Genomic DNA, 21,499 nt, shown 5'->3' with positions numbered 1-21,499 from the left:
AGAGCCCCATGATGCAGTGTAACATCTGCACCAATATAAAAATTAATGATGGTTAGCCCCAAAATGCTTCTAACTATAGTTGCAAGCTCTGGTTTCAAACTAACTACGATTAGCATTAATGTTGCCATGGATGTAATGTTGCACCAAGGAAAGGGAGGGGGATGGCGAGGAAAGTACCCATGGGGTACTTGGGCTCTGCCAATTTTGTAACCATGTTTATGAGATCATTACATGTGCATTGGGCCAGAGTACAGATGTTGGGTTGTTCTCTAAAGGTGCAATCTTATGCATGTTTAAGTAGAAAAAAGTCTTACAATTCCTAGCATTCCCTAGCCAGTCATGCTCGCTGGGGAATGCTGGGAATTGTAGGACTTTTTTCTCTCTAAACATGCATAGAATTGTGCCCTAAGTCAGCTATTTGTGGAAACTAGTTCTGTGCACAAAACTGAGGCAGAATAACAGGTTTCTGTCCAGGGCTGATCATAGAAGATGTTCTTTTATAGCATGTTTTTGTTTAAATAGCCCTTAAACATAAAAAAGTGAAGCAAGCATAGCATGAAGGATTTCTCTCCTTGTCCCACCCCCTATCACTCTAGTAAATGTTTTAAGGAATGTAATGATTTCAGCCAACTTGCAGAACCAGTATCTTTTGCCCCCGGGAGAGAGCGCAGGACAGGAAGGCCTGGCGTGCTATGGTCCATGGGGTCACGAAGAGTTGGACACGACTGAACAACAACAACATTTAATTTAGGGTCAGGATACTATCTACAGCATGTGTTCAGAAGCAGTGGCAAATGTATACATTCCTGTTTGCGGATAAATGTAAAACAAGAGCTGTGAAAGCTGCCAGCGTTCAAGAAGCAGGCAGGGGAAGATAGGGGAGAACTTTGACTGTATTCACCAAAAAAGTCAGGTTATTTCATTAGCCAAGTGTGTTGACACATGATCACACAGAAAAGAAATCTAACATTGCTATTTGAAGTGGCTGGCTATTCTAAAATACGTCCATCATGTCATGGGAAGAAACATTTAGGAAAGTTTTAGTGTTGCTTCTCAGTGTGAATCTTCAAAGTGATTTTAAACATTGAAGAGAGCTTAGGCACCAGCAGATGTTATAAAATGTTATAAGCTGCAAGTGAAATAAGCTATACAAGCAACCGCCCAGAGAGCTTTGGCTATTCAATGGTACAGAAATCTAATTGGTGTTGTTGTTCATGTAAATTTAAACAACAAAAACAGTGGAATATTAAAGCCTATAGTAACGCCTGTGTTATAAACCTGTCTGTTGAAATGCCATACAAATGCTGAAATCCTAAACATGCTTAGAACTAAATGTTATTGTACTTAGTGGAACCTTCCTCCATGTAAAAATGCATAGGTTTAGGTTGTGAGGGGTCTTTTCTGGTATTTCAAGAATTCTATAAATCTGTTTCTTTGAAAAAACTCTAAGAATAGTCTGTAGTCAGCTGAGCACGATACAAGTTAGCCACTGTAAATTTCTATCTCTTCCTTTTAAGCGAGGGGTATTTCCAGTTCAGATGTTTCTTATGGTGTGTGTCCAATTGTTAGTTTTCTTGGACTATTTCGTTAGTATCTATGCTTTGATTCCTCAAGAATCTAGATTTTACTTTGGTGAAAGAAGAAATACTACGTTTGAGAAATCACCGTGCAGTAGTTCTTGTGTGCTCTTCTATTTGATTAGTCCCACTTTTTGTGTCATCAACATAGGATGGTAGTAGTCTGAAAACTCACTTGATTTAGCAATTTATAACTCCATGGGCAGTATCCAAAGCTGACAATCTGCCAGCACACATTAGATTGCTCTAGCAAGAATGACTGCTATTGCAATGGGAAGCTAGTGCTTCCTAGAGCAACCCTGGAATCTAGCTGAAAAAGCATTTCTGGAACGGGAGAGGTCATTGGACCTCCTTTCTGCGAGTTCCACTGACTTGTTCAGTAAATGCTAGTTTGTGCTTGTTTTTGGTTGCTGTAGGAAGTGCTGGCTTCCCGTTGCACTAGTGGTCATTCCCGCCAGTGTAAGGGCAGCTTTGGATACTGGCAGCTGCTTTATTATGGAAACATGTACATTATGTATTTTCAGGTATGAGTTTGGCTAGAAATCAAACTAGAACAATGTTGCTTATCATTAACACTTTATACTATAAAACTATTTTTTGAGTAGCTAGGATCACTTTAAAACTATTAATGTTTTCATGTTAACATTCTGAGAGGCAAGGGTAGTATCCAGTGTTAGTTCTATGTGGAGTTAACCCATTGAAATGAATAAGACTTAAGTTAGTCATGGCTAAGTCCCATTCGTTTCAATGGGTCTACTGTACATATTGGATACTACACCCTAAGGCTACAATCCTAAATATACTTACCTGAGAGAAAGCCCTATTGGGCATAGTGGGACTCACTTTTGAGTAAATGTATATAGGATTGCACTGTAAGATCCATAGTGGGTATTTAATTTAAAAATAAATAACTTCAGTTTTATGAACAGGATAGTTGTAGCATATTCAGGTGCAGTTGTAGTATAAAGCCTCTACTGCCTCAGTAAGGGTGATGTGAAGCCTGGGGGCGGGGTGGGGAAGTCAGAAATCTGGTATGGCACATCCTATGTGTTGTCCGGCCGCCACTTCCCACCCTCCGAGGTCCCACAGCTAGACAGCCGAAATCGGCTGTCTAGCCGCAAAAGCAGGGCTGGAGGAGCAAGGGGGAGATCCACTCCTCACCACTCCTCCCACCCTGCCCTGCATAGGCGGTTGCTCCTGGGGTCAGAGGCGACTGTCAGTCTTGATAGGATTGCTCCCTCCATTGGAATTGGATGGGGGCTCAGCAGGATTTGCCTCTTCAGGACTAACTAGTGGTATTAGTCCTTGGCCTGTATCCTCCCCGTACTTGTGTTCCCTTGTTCCCAGTACAGGTTTCACTCTGTTAACACATCCCTAACAGATAATCCGGCATCTGGGAACTTGAAGAGGTCACATATAGTGATGAGAACAATATTGTCTCCTGATTAGGTATCTTTGAAATAAGGGAGATTGAAAGGGTTTATGATGTGTTTATGATGTGAGCACCTGTTCCCTGGAAAGTGTTTATGATGTCAACAACTTTAAAAAGTTGTTACCTTCACCATGTGACACTGTGGTAAAGGTAACTTTTTAAAATATATGTAAAAGAGCTTATTTGGCTGCTTCAGAGTTGTACAGATCTGGGTGTTTGAATCTGTTGTTGATACTTGCTAATTGAACTACAAATGTGAATTCTTTATTTTTAAAATTGTCCTTATAGGTGCTTTTAACGCTGAAGAAGCTATGGTCTGTGCTGCTGTTTTGGCTATTCCTCTATTATTGAGAAGTAGCACTAGAGTTCTTCCTATTAGTTCTTCATTCTTACATCTGAGACATGTAGCATTATGTTACTGCACAGTGAATGGGTAAGTTTTAAAGTTTTTAATTCTTTAAAACTGGAGAAAGAATGTGCTACTCTGGGATATAATGAAACTTGTATTAACAGACTAGATTTAAGGGCTGCAATGTTTGGTTGATTAATCAGATTAATTGATGACAAACTTTTAATTAATTAAAAAGTTGCTCCTGATTAAGCAATCAGCAGTTTTTTTTCCTTTAAAGCTTAATTATTTAAAATATTTCTAGATGACTCTTCATCCCAATAAAACCAATTTAAAACACCTGGGCAATTAGGAATGAGTTAGATCATTAGATTTAGTCATATTTAAAGTAGACCCATTGAAAGCAATGGTGCTTATGTTCGTCATTAGTAACTTAAGTACCATTGATTTCATTGGGTCAGCTCTACGTATGACTAAATTTAGGTTCAACCTACAGTCTTGACCTGTCGCCAAAAAGTTTACAATGTTGGCACCAGTCAAATTTCCTTAGGGAAAGTGTTCCAAAGTCAGGGAGCCACCACAGAAGAGGTGGTGTACAGACATAATTTGTACAGACATCATGTCCTTCACCAGTTGATGGTACTTGCAAAAGAGCCTCCTCTGAAGGTCTTAATACACAGGCAGGATGGTATGCGAGACATCATTGCTTCAGTCCCAGGCTGTTAGGCCTTTACAGGTGAGCCCCAGAGCTTTGAATTGGGCTCAGAAACAAATGGCTAGTCAATGAAGTTCTTTAAGAATTGGTGTAATAAACCTCCATGTAACTAAACCTCTCAGAATTCTGAACTAATTGGAATTTGAGTCTTCTTCAGGGGCAACCTCTCGTATAAGGTGTAGTAGTAATCCAGTTGGGAGGTTTTACCTGAGCATGGGTCATTGTATTGAGAAACAGCTGCAGTAAATGAACCTGTCAAATCTGGTAAATGGTTTTTTAATGCAAGTAGTGACTAATTCATGGGAAGCAGGTGTTGTCTTAGAAGAAGCGCTCCGAGGTGGTGCTTGCCGAGACATACATGCATCATCTGAAAAGACTTGTTCTTTTTCACTTCCAAACTATTATTTTTATTTATTTGCAAATATATGCAGATTCTGTTGAATAACCAAATATATTTTAATGTATTAATTAATCAAGTAATTAATCAAGTTTCATTAATTGAGTGGCAGGCCTCATAAGTTTACAAGCACAGATATTTGCCTGCCATATTGATCTTGTTTGTCATGCCTTTTGCTTTGATGTCTTGATCTCTTCACTCCAGTCCTAAGATTCTTTATTTTGGAGTGGAGGACCTTTGCTTAACAGTTTGGTGATTCTTAGTTTAGTTTTTTTTTTTTTTAATTAAGCAGGGAATGATGTGTGGTAAATGTTCCCACATTTATTAAGAGTAAATTGCTTTTCCTTATTTAAGGCTAAAGGTTAGGGTCACCCAGTGAAGTTTGTTAGCAGTAGGTTTGGGGTAGACCGCAGATTGTCAGCTTCTGGAGTCTGGGATCCATTTTCAGCCCTAGACCACCACCTCCGGCAGGTTGCACTCTGCAAGTGCTGGAAAAAAGTGCTGGTGTGCTGCTGAAAATCAGTGGCAAACCACTGAAGAAGCCTAAACTGTCCAAATCTCACACATTTTGAAGTGAGATTTGGTCAGTTTAGGCTTCCATAGTGCTAGCGAACTGCTATAGAAGGCAGAAATGGCCAGTTCTTGCTTCAAAATAAATGAGATTTCGATGCTTTAGGCTTCGTTAGTGATCTTTTGTCCACCCCTGCCATGAATTTTGGTGAGGGGGGGAGGCACCAGGGATCCCATGTTGCTCACGCCTGGGGTACACTGAAAGAGAAAAGGTACTTCCATCATGTAAAGTCATATAATGGCCTCCTTTGGGGGAAAGAGTTCCTGACGTTTGAATGGAGGAAGGTTACCAGAAGGAATGTGCAAAGTTACCAGAAGAAAAGAGCCTGAACACAGGTGTGCATGCGAAGCTGAACGTGGAATTGCACAGGTGACTGTGGAATGTGAAGAAGATGCAGTTAATTAGCTGAGTTCGGGATGAACACTGGAGAAAAAATCTTTAAAAAGATAAGCCCAAAACCTGAGGCAGTGGCTATACAACTCCGGAACGTTGCGAACAGGTGATGTAATGATAGTACAGTCCAGGCTTCTGAAGGAATGGTGATATCTTTCAATATCAAAGGACTGGGGGAAAGTATATAAAATACACCCAAACCAGTGGAGCTGAAGGAAAAACTGAACACCAGAGAAGCTGCTTGCGCACTAGCACACCCCCTGCTTCGGAGTACACAGTCTTGGTTGGCCACCAGGTTCTATTGCTCAACATGGTTAATTAACTGTTTGAGAGAATGTAGGACGTGTGAGTGGATTGAATTTAACTACTTTTTATCTAAATAAAGAAATTGCATCCATGTTTTTGAGTCTCTCACCCCAGGATCCCAGCAGTTCGTAACACTTCACCTAACAAACTTACAGAATTCATTGCCACGAGACGGTTAGGTTGGGTCTCCATATGCAATAGAATGAGGTGGTCCAATGCTAAGGCAATAGAATGAGCTGTACCATTTCAGAATTGGGGTGGGAGGCACCACTTCTGAATATTCCCCTATGTTAGAAAAAAACATGTGTGGGAGAAGGTTCTAGACCTCTTCCTTTTTCAAGGAGTTTTTAAAATGAAGTAGACCAGGGGAAGGCAGCTCCAGCCCACAGAAGTTGTCCACCCAGCCTGGCTTAGACCCTGGATACTTCACCCACACAGCACTTTTCCCAGGCTGCCACATGGGCAAAGCATCCAGGACTGAGTTGGTTGCTGGAGGAGCACTCCTCCTGTCTCCCGCTGAACTGTGGTTTCTATACCTGCTCCGTGTCCTCTACACAATGGGACAAGGCTTACATGTAGTGAAACTGGTTCCCAGCGGACATACCAGGAGGATCATTTTGTTGGTGCACCCGCCAGGGAGCTAAAGCTTTGCTTTCCCTGCAGCCTTTCCCGAGTGGGAGAAGGTGCATGACAGGTGGAGCAGCTTCACAGCGCGTGGGCCTTCTTCGATGGGGGAAGACCTGTGCTTAGCAAAGCCCATTCCCGGCAGATGTGCCAGGAGGATCACACACCTGATGTGACTGCTGGGACCAAATTATGTTGGGTGCACAGCCACACCCCCTGACATGTCATTCAGCCCACACAGGCCAAATGGGTTGCCCTCCCAACTTGTATTTAGTATATATATAATCTTGCCTGCAGTACAACATAGTATAAACCATTCTACCACCTTGTTCTGTGCGTGTGTGTAGACGTGGCCTTAGATTACTTCTTTAAAAGGACTAAAATATTTAATGGATGATAGTCTATGAGCCATGATTACTAAATGGAACCTCCATGTTCAGCAGCAGTATGCCTCTGAATAGTAGATACTAGGCACCAACAGGATCAGTTGCCTACATGTCGTGCTTGTTAGCTTCCAGATGCATCTTGCTGCTTACTGTTGCGGGAAAAAATGCTGGATTTGATGGATGTGACCCAATTCCAGCAAGACAATCCTTACGGTCTTGGCCTTAGATGTGTTTTTTTTCTTGTGAGTCTGGTGTTATTTAAATGGCCTTTAACAACCTGGTCTCTAAACTGCAATACAGTTGGGTAATGACTGATCTTAATTTGTGTTTTATTTAAAGCAAAATGAAATCCAGAAGACAGTCGGATCATCTGGAGAGAACAGCAAAAGACTTTCGGCAAGATGTTGGTATTGTAGTGTATGGACCTGAAATGTATTGTGTGTGGTGAAGAGATTAGATAGGTTTAGTGACTTGGCCTGTTCTTTCTAATGCTTCTGTTTCATTTGTCAGCGTTTTGTGACTACATATTCCAGACTACTTGATAAACATGGACTGCCTTCATATGAATAACTAATAGTATTGGGACAAAAGGTCTAGGTGAAATAAAGCATAGGCAAAAGAAAATTGTGTTGTTAGAGCTAGTTTTCCTGAATTGTTCTGGGAAGAGCAGTGACCACCAGCTGTGTTTATAAAAGACTGTAGTCATATTTATTCCTAACTGGGTACAAAAATCAAATTATCAAACAATAAATCTAGGTACTCAGTCCTCAAAACACGTATAGTGCTGGAACTTTTTTGTTTTTTCTCTAATGATACATAATATTTACTAAATTTGTTAGCAATGCCACATTTGTAATTGAAACCTTTTGGAAACCTGCCTTGAAATGATAACATTCTCCCCACCCCAGCTTTTTGCATAGATTTGATTAAAAAATGTAAATTAGCCATGTTGGTCCATTAGGAAAAAAAAATCTAAAAGCCACAGTATGGTAGTACCTTTATTAGGGCCAGCCCTAATGTCACAAAGTCACGAGGAAGCTTTTGCATTCTTAAAAACCTTTCATTAGGTAGATGCTGAATAAAAGCAGGGAGGGGAAGAGAAAAAACTGGGCATGCAGTGGTTCTCCCAAACTCTGCATTTTGTCTTAAGATGGAGTGCAGGAGGAATTAGGCAGTTTTGCTGCTACTATTGTGGATCTTGGCAATCTAACCACCAAGTCAACTTTAGTACTGGGCCTGTTCACACATAATGGTGGCAAATTGTGGGTTAATTATTAACCCACAATTTGCCACAGCACTTTCCTCAGCCTTTTTGAATATTCAACCTCTGATCAGAGGTTGCTACGTGACATCCAAACCCGAATACTATAGGTTAATTGTGAGTTAAACAACCCTCAGTTAATTTAACTACTAATTGTAGGTTAACTGTGGTTTGTTTAACCCATGATTAATCTATGGTGTTGGGCTTCGGACATCACGGAGTACCCCCTGATCGGAGGTTGAATATTCAAAATGGCCACAGAACGTACCCAACACGCACCACAGCAAATCATGGGTTAGTCAACCCACATTTTGCTGCCATTATGTGCAAACCGGGTCACTCTGTGACATTCCTTTGGCAAGCAGGTTCATTTACAGGTCTAAAAGATGTGAGGAAGAAAAATATAGTATAGAGTAGATAGAGAAATAAGGCACAACACTATTCTTTTTAGATTGCTCTGGATCAGATTTGTTTCCTGTAAAACTTTGCTTGCAGCACTGAGTAATACTTGTAATACTTTCCTCCACAGATCAGGTCATAGGTCAGTGATGGACAGGGAAAGGGTAGACTTTGTACCCATTTCCTACTTTGGGACTTCTGCACTAGGGATAACATTTAACAAGTATCATGAAGGCAGGAGACTATTTCGCTAGTATAATAGTTCTTTTTTAAAAAGTCTTTTTAAGTTAAGAAAAAGTATGCTGGTTTTTAGTTGGCAAGTGTCCTGTTGTTTTACTGGACAGTAGACATGTTCAAATATTTTTATGGAGAAATTCATTTCCTGCCGTATGTTTTAAATTAAAATGTAGCTGGTTAAATGTCATTTGTTGGACGCCAGCCCTTCTGGATGGGAAAAGACACAGGCGTAACTGTAGCTGGATGAGATTATGTCTTTAACAAAATCTGTACTTTTGGACCTGTATGTGTCGTCTTAAGAACCTGGCTTTTCAGTATATTAAAATATTCTATCATCACTATAATTTCAAATGGTAGCCCTTTGACTGGATTGGCAGGCTGCAAAGGTCAGGAGAAATAAAAGTTACTTTTGAGCAATGGGTTAGACCAGAGGTTATATAATGGCTACTCTGATGGTTACAGGGGCGTTGCTTAGTTCTTAAAAGATCCGGGGCACAGGCCCATAACACACATTTGCATCTCTCTCTCTCTCTCTCTCTCTCTCTCTCTCCCCCTGAGTCTAAGTGCACCTCTAATATATATAAATGAGTGTGTGTGGTGTGTGCATGTGGTGTGCTTGCGTGTGTGTATAGATTACATACATAAGAAGTGTACACTGACACCCCCCCCACTTCAATTTAGACCCTGATTTAGTATTTTGGAAAACATCCCACTTCTGCTCGGGCCAATTTGTAGTTGGACCATTTCAGCTCAGCACCAAACCTGAGTCAAGGTTTGGAAAAATGAGTCTTTATGCTTCTTGTTGACTACCATTGGAAATTTAAAAAAAAAACTGCAACTTTTTCTCTTGGTCATAACTGGATGATCGTTTTAGGCATAGTAGCCCCCTAGAAGGGGATTACACCTGCCCAATGTCAGAAAAATAGGTGCAGGGTTTATATTTTGATTTTCTTTTAAAGGGAACTGCCAATAACATTTTCATTATTTGGAAAAACTGGATAAACATTTCAGGATTGATTGCCCCAACAGAGGAGATCATGTCTCCAAATTTCAGAATGATAGCCACAAGGGTTTTTGTGCAAGGGTGGCCTTGACATTTTGAGGTCTCCAAAAGAGGACATACTTCTCTCCTTATTTTTCTTGTGGACCATTGTTCTGAAATCACAGACAGCCGAGAGTTGTCCCTAGGGGTATCAGAGAAATCCACCACAGATCCCAATGAGGCCGGATTCAGTAGAATTTTGAATTATTGAATTCAATATAATTCAGTAGAATCCGGCCTCAGAAGTCCATGGCGGAAAGGATCCCTTCCCTTCGCCTCCCTGTGGAATCCTCCCCAGCTGGATCCTCCCCGCCAGCGGCTCCGGAGCACCAGTGATACAGCCGCCATTGCCATGCCATATCACTGGCTGAGGCTGACTCCACACGCAAATGGTGTCCACTATGCCATTTGCGGCCGTAAAGCTCTTAGATTAAGCTAAATGCAGCCGTAAATGGCTGCATTTAGCTTAAACTAAGGGCTCTACAGCCACACATGGTGTCTGCTCTGCCATTCGCATCTGTGGTTTTTCATGCGATAGGCTACAGAGTTCATGCAAAGTGAAAAAAAACACAAATGACAAAACATGCGTAGGACTGAGCTGAAAGGGTAGTCAGTTCACTGGATGGAATTGGGTAGGCACTGTATTAAGCCTGCAATACCATGCTCACAACTCAGGACTTAATTTCTGAGTAAACGTGTAGAACATCAAGGTGCAAACCTCCCTGCAAAAGTAAGTCGTGCTGGAATCCTATGCACACTTTCCTGAAGGTAAGCCTCATTAAATATAATGGGGTTTCTGAGTAGGCATACATAGGATTGTATAAATGAGCAGAATATTTATCTTCCCTCCACTTAAACAAACAAACCAAAAACTTGTATTTTTATTAAAGCTTTCTGTTCATAGGAACATAGGAAGCTGCCTCATACTAGCGCAGTATCGTTGACACTGACTGCCAGCAGTGGCTCTCCAGAGTTTGAGGCAGGATTCTTTCCTAGCCCTGCCTGGAGATGCTGAGATTTGAACATGGGATCTTCTGCATACCAAGCGTGCGCTCTACCACTGAGCTACAGCCCTTCTTATTGCTGGATAATGGCAACTGACAAACAAAACAGCCCCAGATTTGTTCTCTGCAACCATGTGAACCCACTTTTCTCAAAGACTTGAGTGAGAAGGAGAAAAACCAACTCTCTTGTCTGTTTGTATAAAGTCAAATACAGTTCAGAATTTCTCTTGCCCACTGAAGAGAATTCTCTTTAAGAATTCCTCAAGATATTCTGTTGGTGGAATAAAGAAGAGAAAGAAAGAATAGGATTGGGGGAGGGAAGAAGAAAAGAAGAATGGTGATTGGAAATGCAGGGCGGGGGGTAGAGAGAATTCTCTAAGCCAAGCGGCTCCTTTCAGAGAGGTCATACTTCAGAGAAATTTAGGAGGCTGTGGAGGATTTGTAAGGATTGCACGTACTTAAATTAACTTTATGAGGTGAGGTGGTGGAGGGCTTTATCTAGCTTTTTTTAAACTGTAGAACCTGTTTAAAAGCCGTTCCTCGATCATGATGCCACATAGTCCTAGCCCTCCTTTTGAAATAATTTGAGGCCTACAGCGATTTCAGAGAAATTAAAGTGGAGGGGGAGAAAGAAGTTTGTGGAGGCTGATTGGATCCTTTGCTGTACTGAAGCTACTAAACTTCTGCAGAAACCAAACATTCCACTTTGGGGCAGTAAAATCAGGTGCTGTGTGAAATACCAGTATTTTGCATGAAGCTCTTTCTTCCCTTCCTTCTCCCTCTTCAAAATTTCATTGCAAGCAAGCTCCCAACAGTGGGCATGTAAGAGCAGAAAAGTAGGGGGAGAGGGGTTTTGCACCTAAAAAAAAAACCTATACCAGAGTTTAGGGATAGTGACCTCCTAATGGTCACCTTAAATATCTTCTGATTAGGATCTCTAATCCCCTGGGTGACTTGGCAGTTTTTACTTATTGTTTTAGTCTTTGAGAAAAGGAGACTTTATGCATGGCTAGCACAAAAGCCACTGGACCTAACTGCCTGAAATTGGGTAGGTTCAATCAGCTCCTTGGGGGCTACCAGGTCTCCAAATTTCATGTATCATACAAAATAAAAAAGTTATCACCGTTTCTCTTTTCCAGTGCAAGTCAATGGGAAAATGTAAAAAAAAAAAAAAAAAGATCCGGGGCCCGTGCCCAGGTGGGCCCTTGAACAACGACGCCCCTGGATGGTTAGATCATTGGACCTGAGAAAGTTGAGTTCAAATCCCTACTCGGTTATGAAGCTTTCTGACTTTAGACCAATCACTCTCTTAGCAACCCTGTGATGTTGGTTAGGCTATGAGGATATTTGGGAGGGCAGCGGTGGAGGGTGTTGCACTGCCCTGTGCTCCTTGGAGAAAGGGTGGGATAAAATGCAAACCAAAAGAAAATTTCATTGGTATTTTCACATAATTTGGAGTTCTGCCTTTACACCAAGCATAATTGTAGTGTTTCAGAGGAGCACAGTGATATAGAGATCTTAAATTTGTAGAGATTTTTCCTAGTTTGAAGGGATTAAGCCCAAAAAAGCAACAAAAAGAAATTCCTAATGCTTAAGGAATAAAAGAACTAGGCTGCAATCCGAAACACACTTACTTGGGAGTAAGCCCCACTGTACATCGTGAGACGTACTTCTACATAAGCATGCATATGATTGCACTGTAGATCTGTGATTAGTAGCTGAAAGGCTATTTGAAAATCATAGCTGTCCTGATTCAATATTAGCAACACATACCTACAAGGAGGATTCTGCACATGGGCTTTTTCTCTATTACATCCCTTTCTTAAAACAGGTGGTGATGATGTTTTTTTGTCTTTTAGATTATTTCTAAAGCAAAGGTGTGTGGAATCTTCAGTGAATCTGAAACTGTTAAAAGACTCCGTTTGGCAATCACAGATGAGGAATTTACTTTTAAGGCAGGACAATGGTAAGATTCTTTGTTCTGGATGTAGTAAATGGAGGGAAAACCTCTTGAGTGCAAGCCTAAACTGATGATACATTTATACAAATAAAATCCAAGCAATTCATTTCTACGATATTCTTCTAGTCAGCTTTGTATGAAAAAACTAGTAAAAGTGATTTGGGAATTTGTCCCGTTTTTCTTTCTATACAAAATACAGCGCAGTTAAACAAATAGAATAAACCTCGATTGTAACTTTTTTGGATTACCCCCACTTGTTGCTTTGTGTGATATTTTTCTTGAGAGGGTTGTACGTAAGAATTCCTTACACGTATTGTGATCTTCAAAGTGCTGTCTGTGAGTGATTTAAGTTGTTTTATTTATTATCACCAGCTGTGTGACTAAAGAACCATGTGATGTCCTTGGTCCACTGAGCCCCATGTCTAGTTCCAAGCAAACATAAGCTTCTCAACTGGAAGCTCCACATACCATATGGGAAACATCTTTTGAAACTGATGGGGCATTCAAAAGCAGTTTATGAAATGGCATGTGGGGGTCTGCCATTCAAAGAAGAAAAAGTCAGCAATTTCACAGAGAATGCCCAAGCCATTGAGGTCTTTGTATCCTGGCCATAAGGCTGGATCCAAAGGTTCTCTCCTGCATGGGGTTTTACACATCTCACTAGAGCGTTGTGCAAGAAAAGAGAAACTAGATCCAACTTCTTGCCCAAGTGGAAGGATGAGAACTGCAATGGAACTGATCTGTAATATCACCGTATTATCTCTTGTGCAAGATGTTTTGCAAGTATTGGTAGTGCTTATTTTCCTTTCTGCTCAAATTTCCTTGGCCTCCTTATTGAACATCACATGTTAGATATTGTTACTTCGTGTGTTTTGAGAGGTATTTTCAAATACAGTTCAGAATTTCTCTTGCCCACTGAAGAGAATTCTCTTTAAGAATTCCTCAAGATATGCTATTGGTGGAATAAAGAAGAGAAAGAAAGAATAGGATTGGGGGAGGGAAGAAGAAAAGAAGAATGGTGATTGGAAATGCAGGGCGGGGGGTAGAGAGAATTCTCTAAGCCAAGCGGCTCCTTTCAGAGAGGTCATACTTCAGAGAAATTTAGGAGGCTGTGGAGGATTTGTAAGGATTGCACGTACTTAAATTAACTTTATGAGGTGAGGTGGTGGAGGGCTTTATCTAGCTTTTTTTAAACTGTAGAACCTGTTTAAAAGCCCTAGCAGTTCCTCGATCATGATGCCACATAGTCCTAGCCCTCCTTTTGAAATAATTTGAGGCCTACAGCGATTTCAGAGAAATTAAAGTGGAGGGGGAGAAAGAAGTTTGTGGAGGCTGATTGGATCCTTTGCTGTACTGAAGCTACTGAAGCTTTTTCTCAATATTCAGATGACGAATTGGATTCCTGGTCAGTCAATCTGGACAGTTCCCATTCCCATATTTTTTTCTCTTTTTCTTCACTTTCTATTGTCAGTCCATCTGGCAAACAGGTTTTATAGGCACCAAACTTTATCTGTTAGGATGTTAAAAGCATGAGTAACTTGTACAGTGTTAATTTTGCAGTCTTTTACATTTTGAACAAGAAAACAAGATGTTGATTGCAATAATTCATGTTTGTGGAGCAATTTGCAGCAGCCTTTGCACATGTGCACAGATGCATGCTATATTTGTGCCTGCTGGCTCTTGGAAAAACATTTACCCTTCAAAAGTGTTTTGGTAATTATCATACTGAAAACTGGATTCTTTAATTGTAATTACTCTTTTCGTTATCTTCGTTTTAAAGTATTCTAATTCTGTTTGGCATCCTAACATTCCACCAGTGCAGTTTGTAAAATGTGATTGTGTTCTAATGAAAGGTACTAAGAACCAGGCCATGAGAGGAAAGGTTAATAGACGTACTTTTGTAGAGAAGCGGCTAGGTTTTCCTTCCCAGTACAAACATGCAGAATTCTTTTCTTTTGATTTACACAATATAAAAGTCATGTTTTCCCCACGGCCTAGTTGATTTTGTTCAAGTTATGTCCATTTATGAGATTTCTGCCATATTAGATGGAGTGCGGCAGAATCTTCATAGATTCTGTTAGATTATTAGATTATTGTTAGATTACTAGATTATTGCAAATTTGAGCCTCACTTGAACAGTAGTTTGTGGAGGTGTTATTGTTTCGTTTTTACCATCCTGCCTAGTTGTTCCAGATTTAGCTTTATTTTCTCTGTGCTAACAATTGCTACCTTCAGCCCTTTTAAGATTAAAGAAGCAACATGAATGTTGAGGTTTCAGTCTGATAAATAGTAGACATTTTTCAAATATGTCCTATATGGAATTTATAACAAACTAAAAAGAATAGATAAAGAAAAACTGGTAGACAGGACAGTGCATGTGGGGGTAGTGGCATAAGTTATATGGAACCCATACCACCACCACCACCCGCCTCCTAATCAGATTTCTGTTCATCTTCTGTTCATAGCCTGTTTTATATAGCACATTTGTTATGTTTAATTATGAATAAATGCATATAAATATCATTTATATGCATGTAATTATATACAATATCTATAGCTTTCTGTGCAGAATATGTTATAAGCTGTTGGTGATAGCTGTAATTACTGAAGAGCTTCCTGAATAAACACTCGCTAGCAGGTTTTAAGCTTGATACTTTCACAATTTACTATATTGCACCATTGTTAATAAGACTAGTGGATTCTGTTGCCTCTGCTCATCACTGTGGTCCTATAATCACATGAGTTGATGCACAGGGCAAGAGCCGTTTAATCTTATTCTGGCTGTCTGGAGGTGCCTATCTACATGGGCGTGTGCTTTTCAGCAGCCTTGGTTAGGCCACTGTAATATTTTAAATAGGATCATGTTTTCTCTTGTGAATTGCAAGGCTGCTTTAATGTTTCACAAGTGCGTTTCTATATTATAGTGTGTTGCACTTTTCAGGTTGAGGTTTTAATGGTTTATAAATTATTTTGGAAGTATTGTTACTTTACAGTGCTATGATCCATATTTACAGAACCTTCAACCTAGATACTTCCTTTGTAACTGAACATTTGCTAATTTTAAATGCCTGTGGCATCTTTGGTTCTACTAGTAAACAAAAATCTTGCGTGCGCTCTAATAGTAATTTTAGGTTGTTGGTGCACTGGTGCACTTCATTGCGTTTCCTTTCATCTCAGTTGGTTAGTCATTTTTCTGGTATTTAATAGTCACATGATCCCCTCATACATATGTGTCGCTTTTCAGGAGTATGGGCTCAGAGGGGTTTTTTTTTTTTTAATTGTATTGTATACACTAATGATTAATTGTCACAGGTGTGCACATTGTACACACTAATAAGAAGGAAATGCCTTGAGATGAGATTGCACAATGCTGGCCAATTTACAGTCTCCAAAAGCTCCTGCTCAGAAGGAATTGGTGCGGTGTCTACGATGCTTGGGTGAATTTGCACAAAAGCCCCTTTGGAAAGTTCCGTTAATGGTGGAGGCTGGGTAGAACAAGAGTTGGGAAGAGTGACACCCCAAGATGTTTGTCCTGACAAATGTTGGCAGAGTTTGTAGTTAACGAGACACTAGCTTTTTAACAAAAAACAGGTAAGTGGAGCACTAAATAGTCAGATTAAATTCCCTGGCCAGTTTAACAACATTTAACATGCAAAATATTTTGTCACTAGAGGGTGCTAGAATGCAGCTTGGAATATAATGTAACATTTATAAAGGCTTTTTTGACTTGAAGGTAAAATATAAATAGACCTATAAATAGAACTCAGGTGTGTAGATAAAAAAATTTAAAGCATTTTTCCCTTCATGATATTGCTTTGAAAAACGGAGTAGTAGTAATGTTGATAAAATGAGCTTTTAGAACAAGCTGGATTATAGAATCATAGAACAGTAGAGGTGGAAGGTCCTATAAGACCATTGAGTCCAACCCCCTGCTCAGTGTAGGAATCCAAGTCAAAGCATCCCTGACAGATGGCTGTCCAGCTTCATCTTGAATGCCTCCAGTGTGGGAAAGCCCACTAACTCCCTAGGTATTGCTCTTCCTGATGTTCGGCCGGAATCTGGCTTCCTGTAACTTGAGCCCATTACTCTGTGTCCTGCACTCTGAGATGATCGAGAATCTATCCTGGCCTCCCTCTCTGTGACAGCCTTTCAAGTACCTGAAGAGCACTATCATATCTCCCCTTAGTCTTCTCTTCTCAAGGCTAAACATGCCCAGTTCTTTCAGTCTGTCCGCACAGTGTTTTGTTTCCAGTCCCCTGATCATTGCCCTCCTCTGAACCTTTTCCAGTTTATCTGCGTCCTTCTTAAAAGTCTGGTGCCCAGAACTGGACACAGTACTCCAGATGAGGCCTAACCAGTGCTGGGTAGAGGGAAACTAGTACTTCACATGATTTGGAAGCTATACTTCTATTAATGCAGCCCAAAAATAGCATTTGCCTTTTTTGCAGCCACATCACAATGTTGGCTCATCTTGAGCTTGTGATCAACAGCCATTCCAAGATCCTTCTTGCTTGTAGTATTGTTGAGCCAAGTATTCCCCATCTTGTAACTGTGCATTTGGTTTCTTTTTCCTAGGTGCAGAACTTGGCATTTCTCCCTATTAAATGTCATTCTGTTGTTTTCTGCCCAGTGCTCCAGCCTATCAGGATCACTTTGAATTTTGTTTCTGTCTTCCAGGGTATTAGCCATCCTGCCCAATTTTGTGTCATCTGCAAATTTGATCAGCATTCCCTTCACCTCCTCATCCAAGTCATTAATAAAAATGTTGAACAGCACTGGGCCCAGAACGGAGCCCTGCGGTACCCCACTCTCCCCATTTGAGGAGATCCCATTGAGAAGCGCTCTTTGAGTCTGATTCTGTAGCCAACTGTGGATCCACCGGATCGTTGTTTCATCTAGCCCGCTTTGAGCTAGTTTGCTCATCAGGATATCATGGGGCACTTTGTCGAAAGTTTTGCTGAAGTTGAGGTATATGATGTCCACAGCATTCCCACAGCCCACAAGGGAGGTGACCTGATCAAAAAATGAGATCAGATTCGTCTGGCAGGATATGTTCTTGACAAATCTGTGTTGGCTTCGAGTAATCACTGCATTGTTTTCAAGGTGCTCACAGATGGATTGCTTTATCATCTGCTCCAGAATTTTCCCAGGGATTGATGTCAGACTGACTGGTCTGTAGTTCCCAGGTTCCTCATTTTGGCCCTTTTTGAAGGTAGGGACAACATTAGCCCTCCTCCAGTCATCTGGCACTTCACCCGTCCTCCATGATTTCTCAGAGATAATAGACAGTGGTTCTGAGATTTCTTCTGCCAGTTCCTTTATTACCCTAGGATTCCATTCATCTGGATGAGAGTGAACCAGCTTAAATTTGGGTCCCATGAAGGGCCACGTTCACTGCTTGGGAGTGCCCTTGGAATTGATGCTTCCACAGTAGCGTGGGTAGCACAGTGCCCAAGAGTGCCATTTACCAAGATAAGCTGGTAATACAGCTGCAACGCTATCTAGATTCATCAGGCTGGGCTACAGTTATCTGTGCACTAGTTATGTCCAGACTTGACTACTGTAATGTGCTCTACATGTGGCTGACTTTGAAGATATTTTGGAAACTTCAGCTGGTGCAAAATACAGCTGCCTGGTTACCAGTGCATTTTCAGGCCTAATTCTGAAGGTGGTAATATCAACCTTTAAAACTTTAAATGGTTTGGGACTGAGTTATCTAAAGGATCACCTTCACCCTGATGATCCCGACCATTTATTAAGATCAGCTGCAGAGATTCCCTTCAGATGCTTACCAGAAGAGGTAGTTCGGTTGGTTGGCGAAGGGCCCTTTCAGTGGTAGCCCCATAGTTGTGGAATTCCCTACAGAACTATGCGTGACCCCTTCAATGCAGGCCTTCAAATATGCCTTAAAGGCTCATTTGTTCCAGACTGCCTTTCTGTAGCAATAGTTTTATTCCTGAGACTATGTACTTCTTTACAATGCTGAGTTCTTATAGTTTGACCATTCAGATGTGTCTTAAATGGATCTTCCCTCATGTTTGTACATTGCCTTCTGAGGGCTGTGCCTAAAAAGGTGCCATATAACTATTTTAAATAAATAAATCCAGCAAACATGATCAGCATGTGGAAGCAGACTTCTGCATGGAGATCTCCAACTGAATGAGGTCCCCAACATGCAATTGTGTGGGTTGAATCAAAGTAAATTGCATACTGCACTTAGGTCTGCATGCATACTTACCTGCTAAAAGATGGGATATAAATGTAATCCGTGCTCCAGTCGTTCATTCTGCCTGGCTGCATCTGAAGGGAGTTAACACAGCGGGGCCACTCCATTGGTTCAGCTGGGACCAACTACCATTTGGCTCCTCCCCTGCCAGAACTGTCTGCTTCAGTGGCCGTTCCGTATGGTCATTATTATAATTATGTAACATGATGTAGCAATTAAAACCTGGATTTCCTTGTTTTCCTTATATTCCTCTTCCTTCCCTATCCCCTTTCCCTTGTGTGTCGGATTTTTATGCCTTTATCTTAAATTATAAACTACCTTGAGTGCATTGGCAAAAAAGTGAGATATACGTACATGTAATAAGTCAGTGGGCCAGTTCGCACGACACAGATTTATGCACGAGGAGCTGTGGCGTGTGCCGGCTGCCATTATGAATATGCAAGCCCCTGCGCGGGGTTGCCATGGCTTGCAATGTCATCAAAACTCAGGCAGCGGGGGTTATTTGAGGGTTAAACAATCCTCAATAACCCATGGTCTCTTTTAGGGTTTTTGAATTTGGACACAAGGACAACCCCCAGCTGTGGTTTGAATATGCAAAATGCTGGCCGGCAGATGCCACAGTGCACTGTGGCTTAAGCAACCCACGATTGGCTGTTTTGATCATGCAGATCAGGTCAGTATGTATAGGCTGCAATCAAACCTTAAGAAAACAAAACTCCCTTATGAAGTTCAATAACTATGAAACCGGAATTTATACTATATTTTAGGTTTTAAATTATAGAAATCTGCTGTAGAAGACACTCAATAGAATACTTTAAGTAGAAATCTCTTTTCTCTTAGGGTAGACTTCTTTATACCTGGAGTTGCTGTAGTTGGTGGATTCTCAATATGTTCAAGTCCTGGTCTTCTGGAACAAGAGGGAGTATTAGAACTTGCAGTAAAATATACGACACACCCTCCTGCTCACTGGATTCACACTCAGGTATCTATATGGTACTTAGTGTTTTTCATTTTCAAGTGTTATTGTATGATTTTTGTTACTGTTTTAATTATTACAATTGCCTTGATATCTTCAGATGCAAGGGGGTTTGTGCTGGCATGTGTGCGCGTTTATCTTTTAAATATATACTCTGCTTTTCCCCTCCAAAAAAGGGTGTTGCTTAGAGGAGTTTACAAGATATAAAAGCATTAAAACAATCATTAAACGTATTTGCAGTAAATTAAATCCTTCCAAATAAATAGTTGTGTCCATGTGTCAAATTTTTATACCCCCCCTGTCTCAGGAAAAAATATTCTTAGCCTATACAAAAGCATTCCCAACCTGGCACCTTCCAGATGTTGGCCATGCTGTCTGGGGATGATGGTAATTGTGGTCCAACACATTTGGAGGGCACCAGGTTGGCAAAGGCCTTTATACACGTTCCTAAACAAAGGTTTCTCCTTGAATTGTATAGGTGAAGTTCCTATGCAGAAGGCATTTCTTTCTCCTTGAATTCCAGACTCTTAGTTAAGGCTTGTTAATACTTTTCTGAAATACTAAATGTGTGCAGTTGCCTGCGCCATTTCTCTTCCTGCATGCATCTGAGCCGGTATGTTGGGTGCGGGGGGGAGGAATGGAGGTGGGACTGAAAATGTGACAGGATGTGGAATAGTCACGTTTAGCTTTTGATAAAAGAACCAGGCAGGTGACATGTAACAAAGTATACAGGAGTGGCACAAATTTGTGAATAAAAAACTACATTCTGAAAATAAGGGAGGGCAAGGCAATGCGAAGAGAAAGGGCAGCCCTAGTTTTTTGACCAAAATGTAGGTAAAGGGGAGCGCCAGCAGTGACTGCGATCCCAAAACGTGTGGGCTGTGCACCACCTTCTAACACAGGTTTCTGCAGCAGAATTTACGCAGCTGCTATAGTAGTCTGGAAGCACAAATCCTTGGAAATAATAGAATTTTTTACTGTGGGGCTCACTTTGTGCTTCCCTCGTTGACGTTCTATTTGTTGAGCAGCAGTGCAGTGTGAAATCAATGCAGCCCTATCACTTGAGTAAAAAGAATCCCCAAACGGCCCCTAATCCATTTGTTACCATGTGACCATAAAAAGTGCTCCTGCTGTTGTTAAATGGGTTAGTTTCATGCACCATCGGCATTTCAATAAAATAACTCACTTTGAAAAATATTCCCGCAAAGGATAGGGCCAGTGTTGCTGGACCACACATGTTAATGTGAATCCTTGAGGAGATTTCCTATTGATTGCCTGTTGCTTGTTAGGGACCTTTCAAAACCTAACCTCATAATTATCTGTCCCTGAGGCATCTCCTCTGAGTTTTCCTTCCTTTCCCTGCTTTAATTTTTTTAAATTAAATTCATAGTGTCACAGCACTGAAAGCAGTTAAGAGCATTAGCCCGTTCTGGAAAGAGCATATTAAGACATCAGGATTAATGGTGATCTAGAACTGCTGGTTATCATTCAGTTTTTATGTCTACATTATGTCAACCTTATTTTCAAAGTGACCATATGCAAATGAGCATTCGCATCTGGAGAGATTGCAAACCTATACCATTTCAGAAAAATAGGGAATCATTGTAGAGACAGTATGAGAAATGTTGGGCATTTCTGTACCAT

At 40.8% G+C, this 21,499-nt stretch overlaps 1 protein-coding gene across 5 annotated transcripts in view; it reads left to right on the top strand.

Annotated features, from left to right (window-relative positions):
- The window catches only part of OXNAD1 (oxidoreductase NAD binding domain containing 1), a 29,871-nt gene that overhangs the window by 4,077 nt on the left and 4,295 nt on the right, over positions 1-21,499 (top strand). For 2 of the 5 annotated variants that reach the window (XM_084858431.1, XM_084858432.1), the window contains exons 2-6: positions 3,298-3,442; positions 7,090-7,153; positions 12,553-12,659; positions 19,424-19,552; positions 19,720-19,861. In XM_084858431.1, the coding sequence (XP_084714557.1) occupies positions 3,321-3,442; positions 7,090-7,153; positions 12,553-12,659; positions 19,424-19,552; positions 19,720-19,861 (564 nt within the window). In that variant the 5' untranslated portion in view covers positions 3,298-3,320. Of the gene's footprint in view, positions 1-3,297; positions 3,443-7,089; positions 7,154-11,832; positions 11,945-12,552; positions 12,660-19,423; positions 19,553-19,719; positions 19,862-21,499 lie in introns of all 5 variants that reach the window. The other 3 variants (XM_084858433.1, XM_084858434.1, XM_084858435.1) reach the window with 2 other exon arrangements.

This window comes from Heloderma suspectum, chromosome 5, assembly GCF_057233095.1.
Source record: "Heloderma suspectum isolate Gila_16-S chromosome 5, 16-S_ref, whole genome shotgun sequence".
Lineage (NCBI taxonomy): Eukaryota > Metazoa > Chordata > Lepidosauria > Squamata > Helodermatidae > Heloderma > Heloderma suspectum.
Note: the sequence above shows the minus strand (reverse complement) of the source record. Positions and strands in the feature narration are given on the sequence as shown.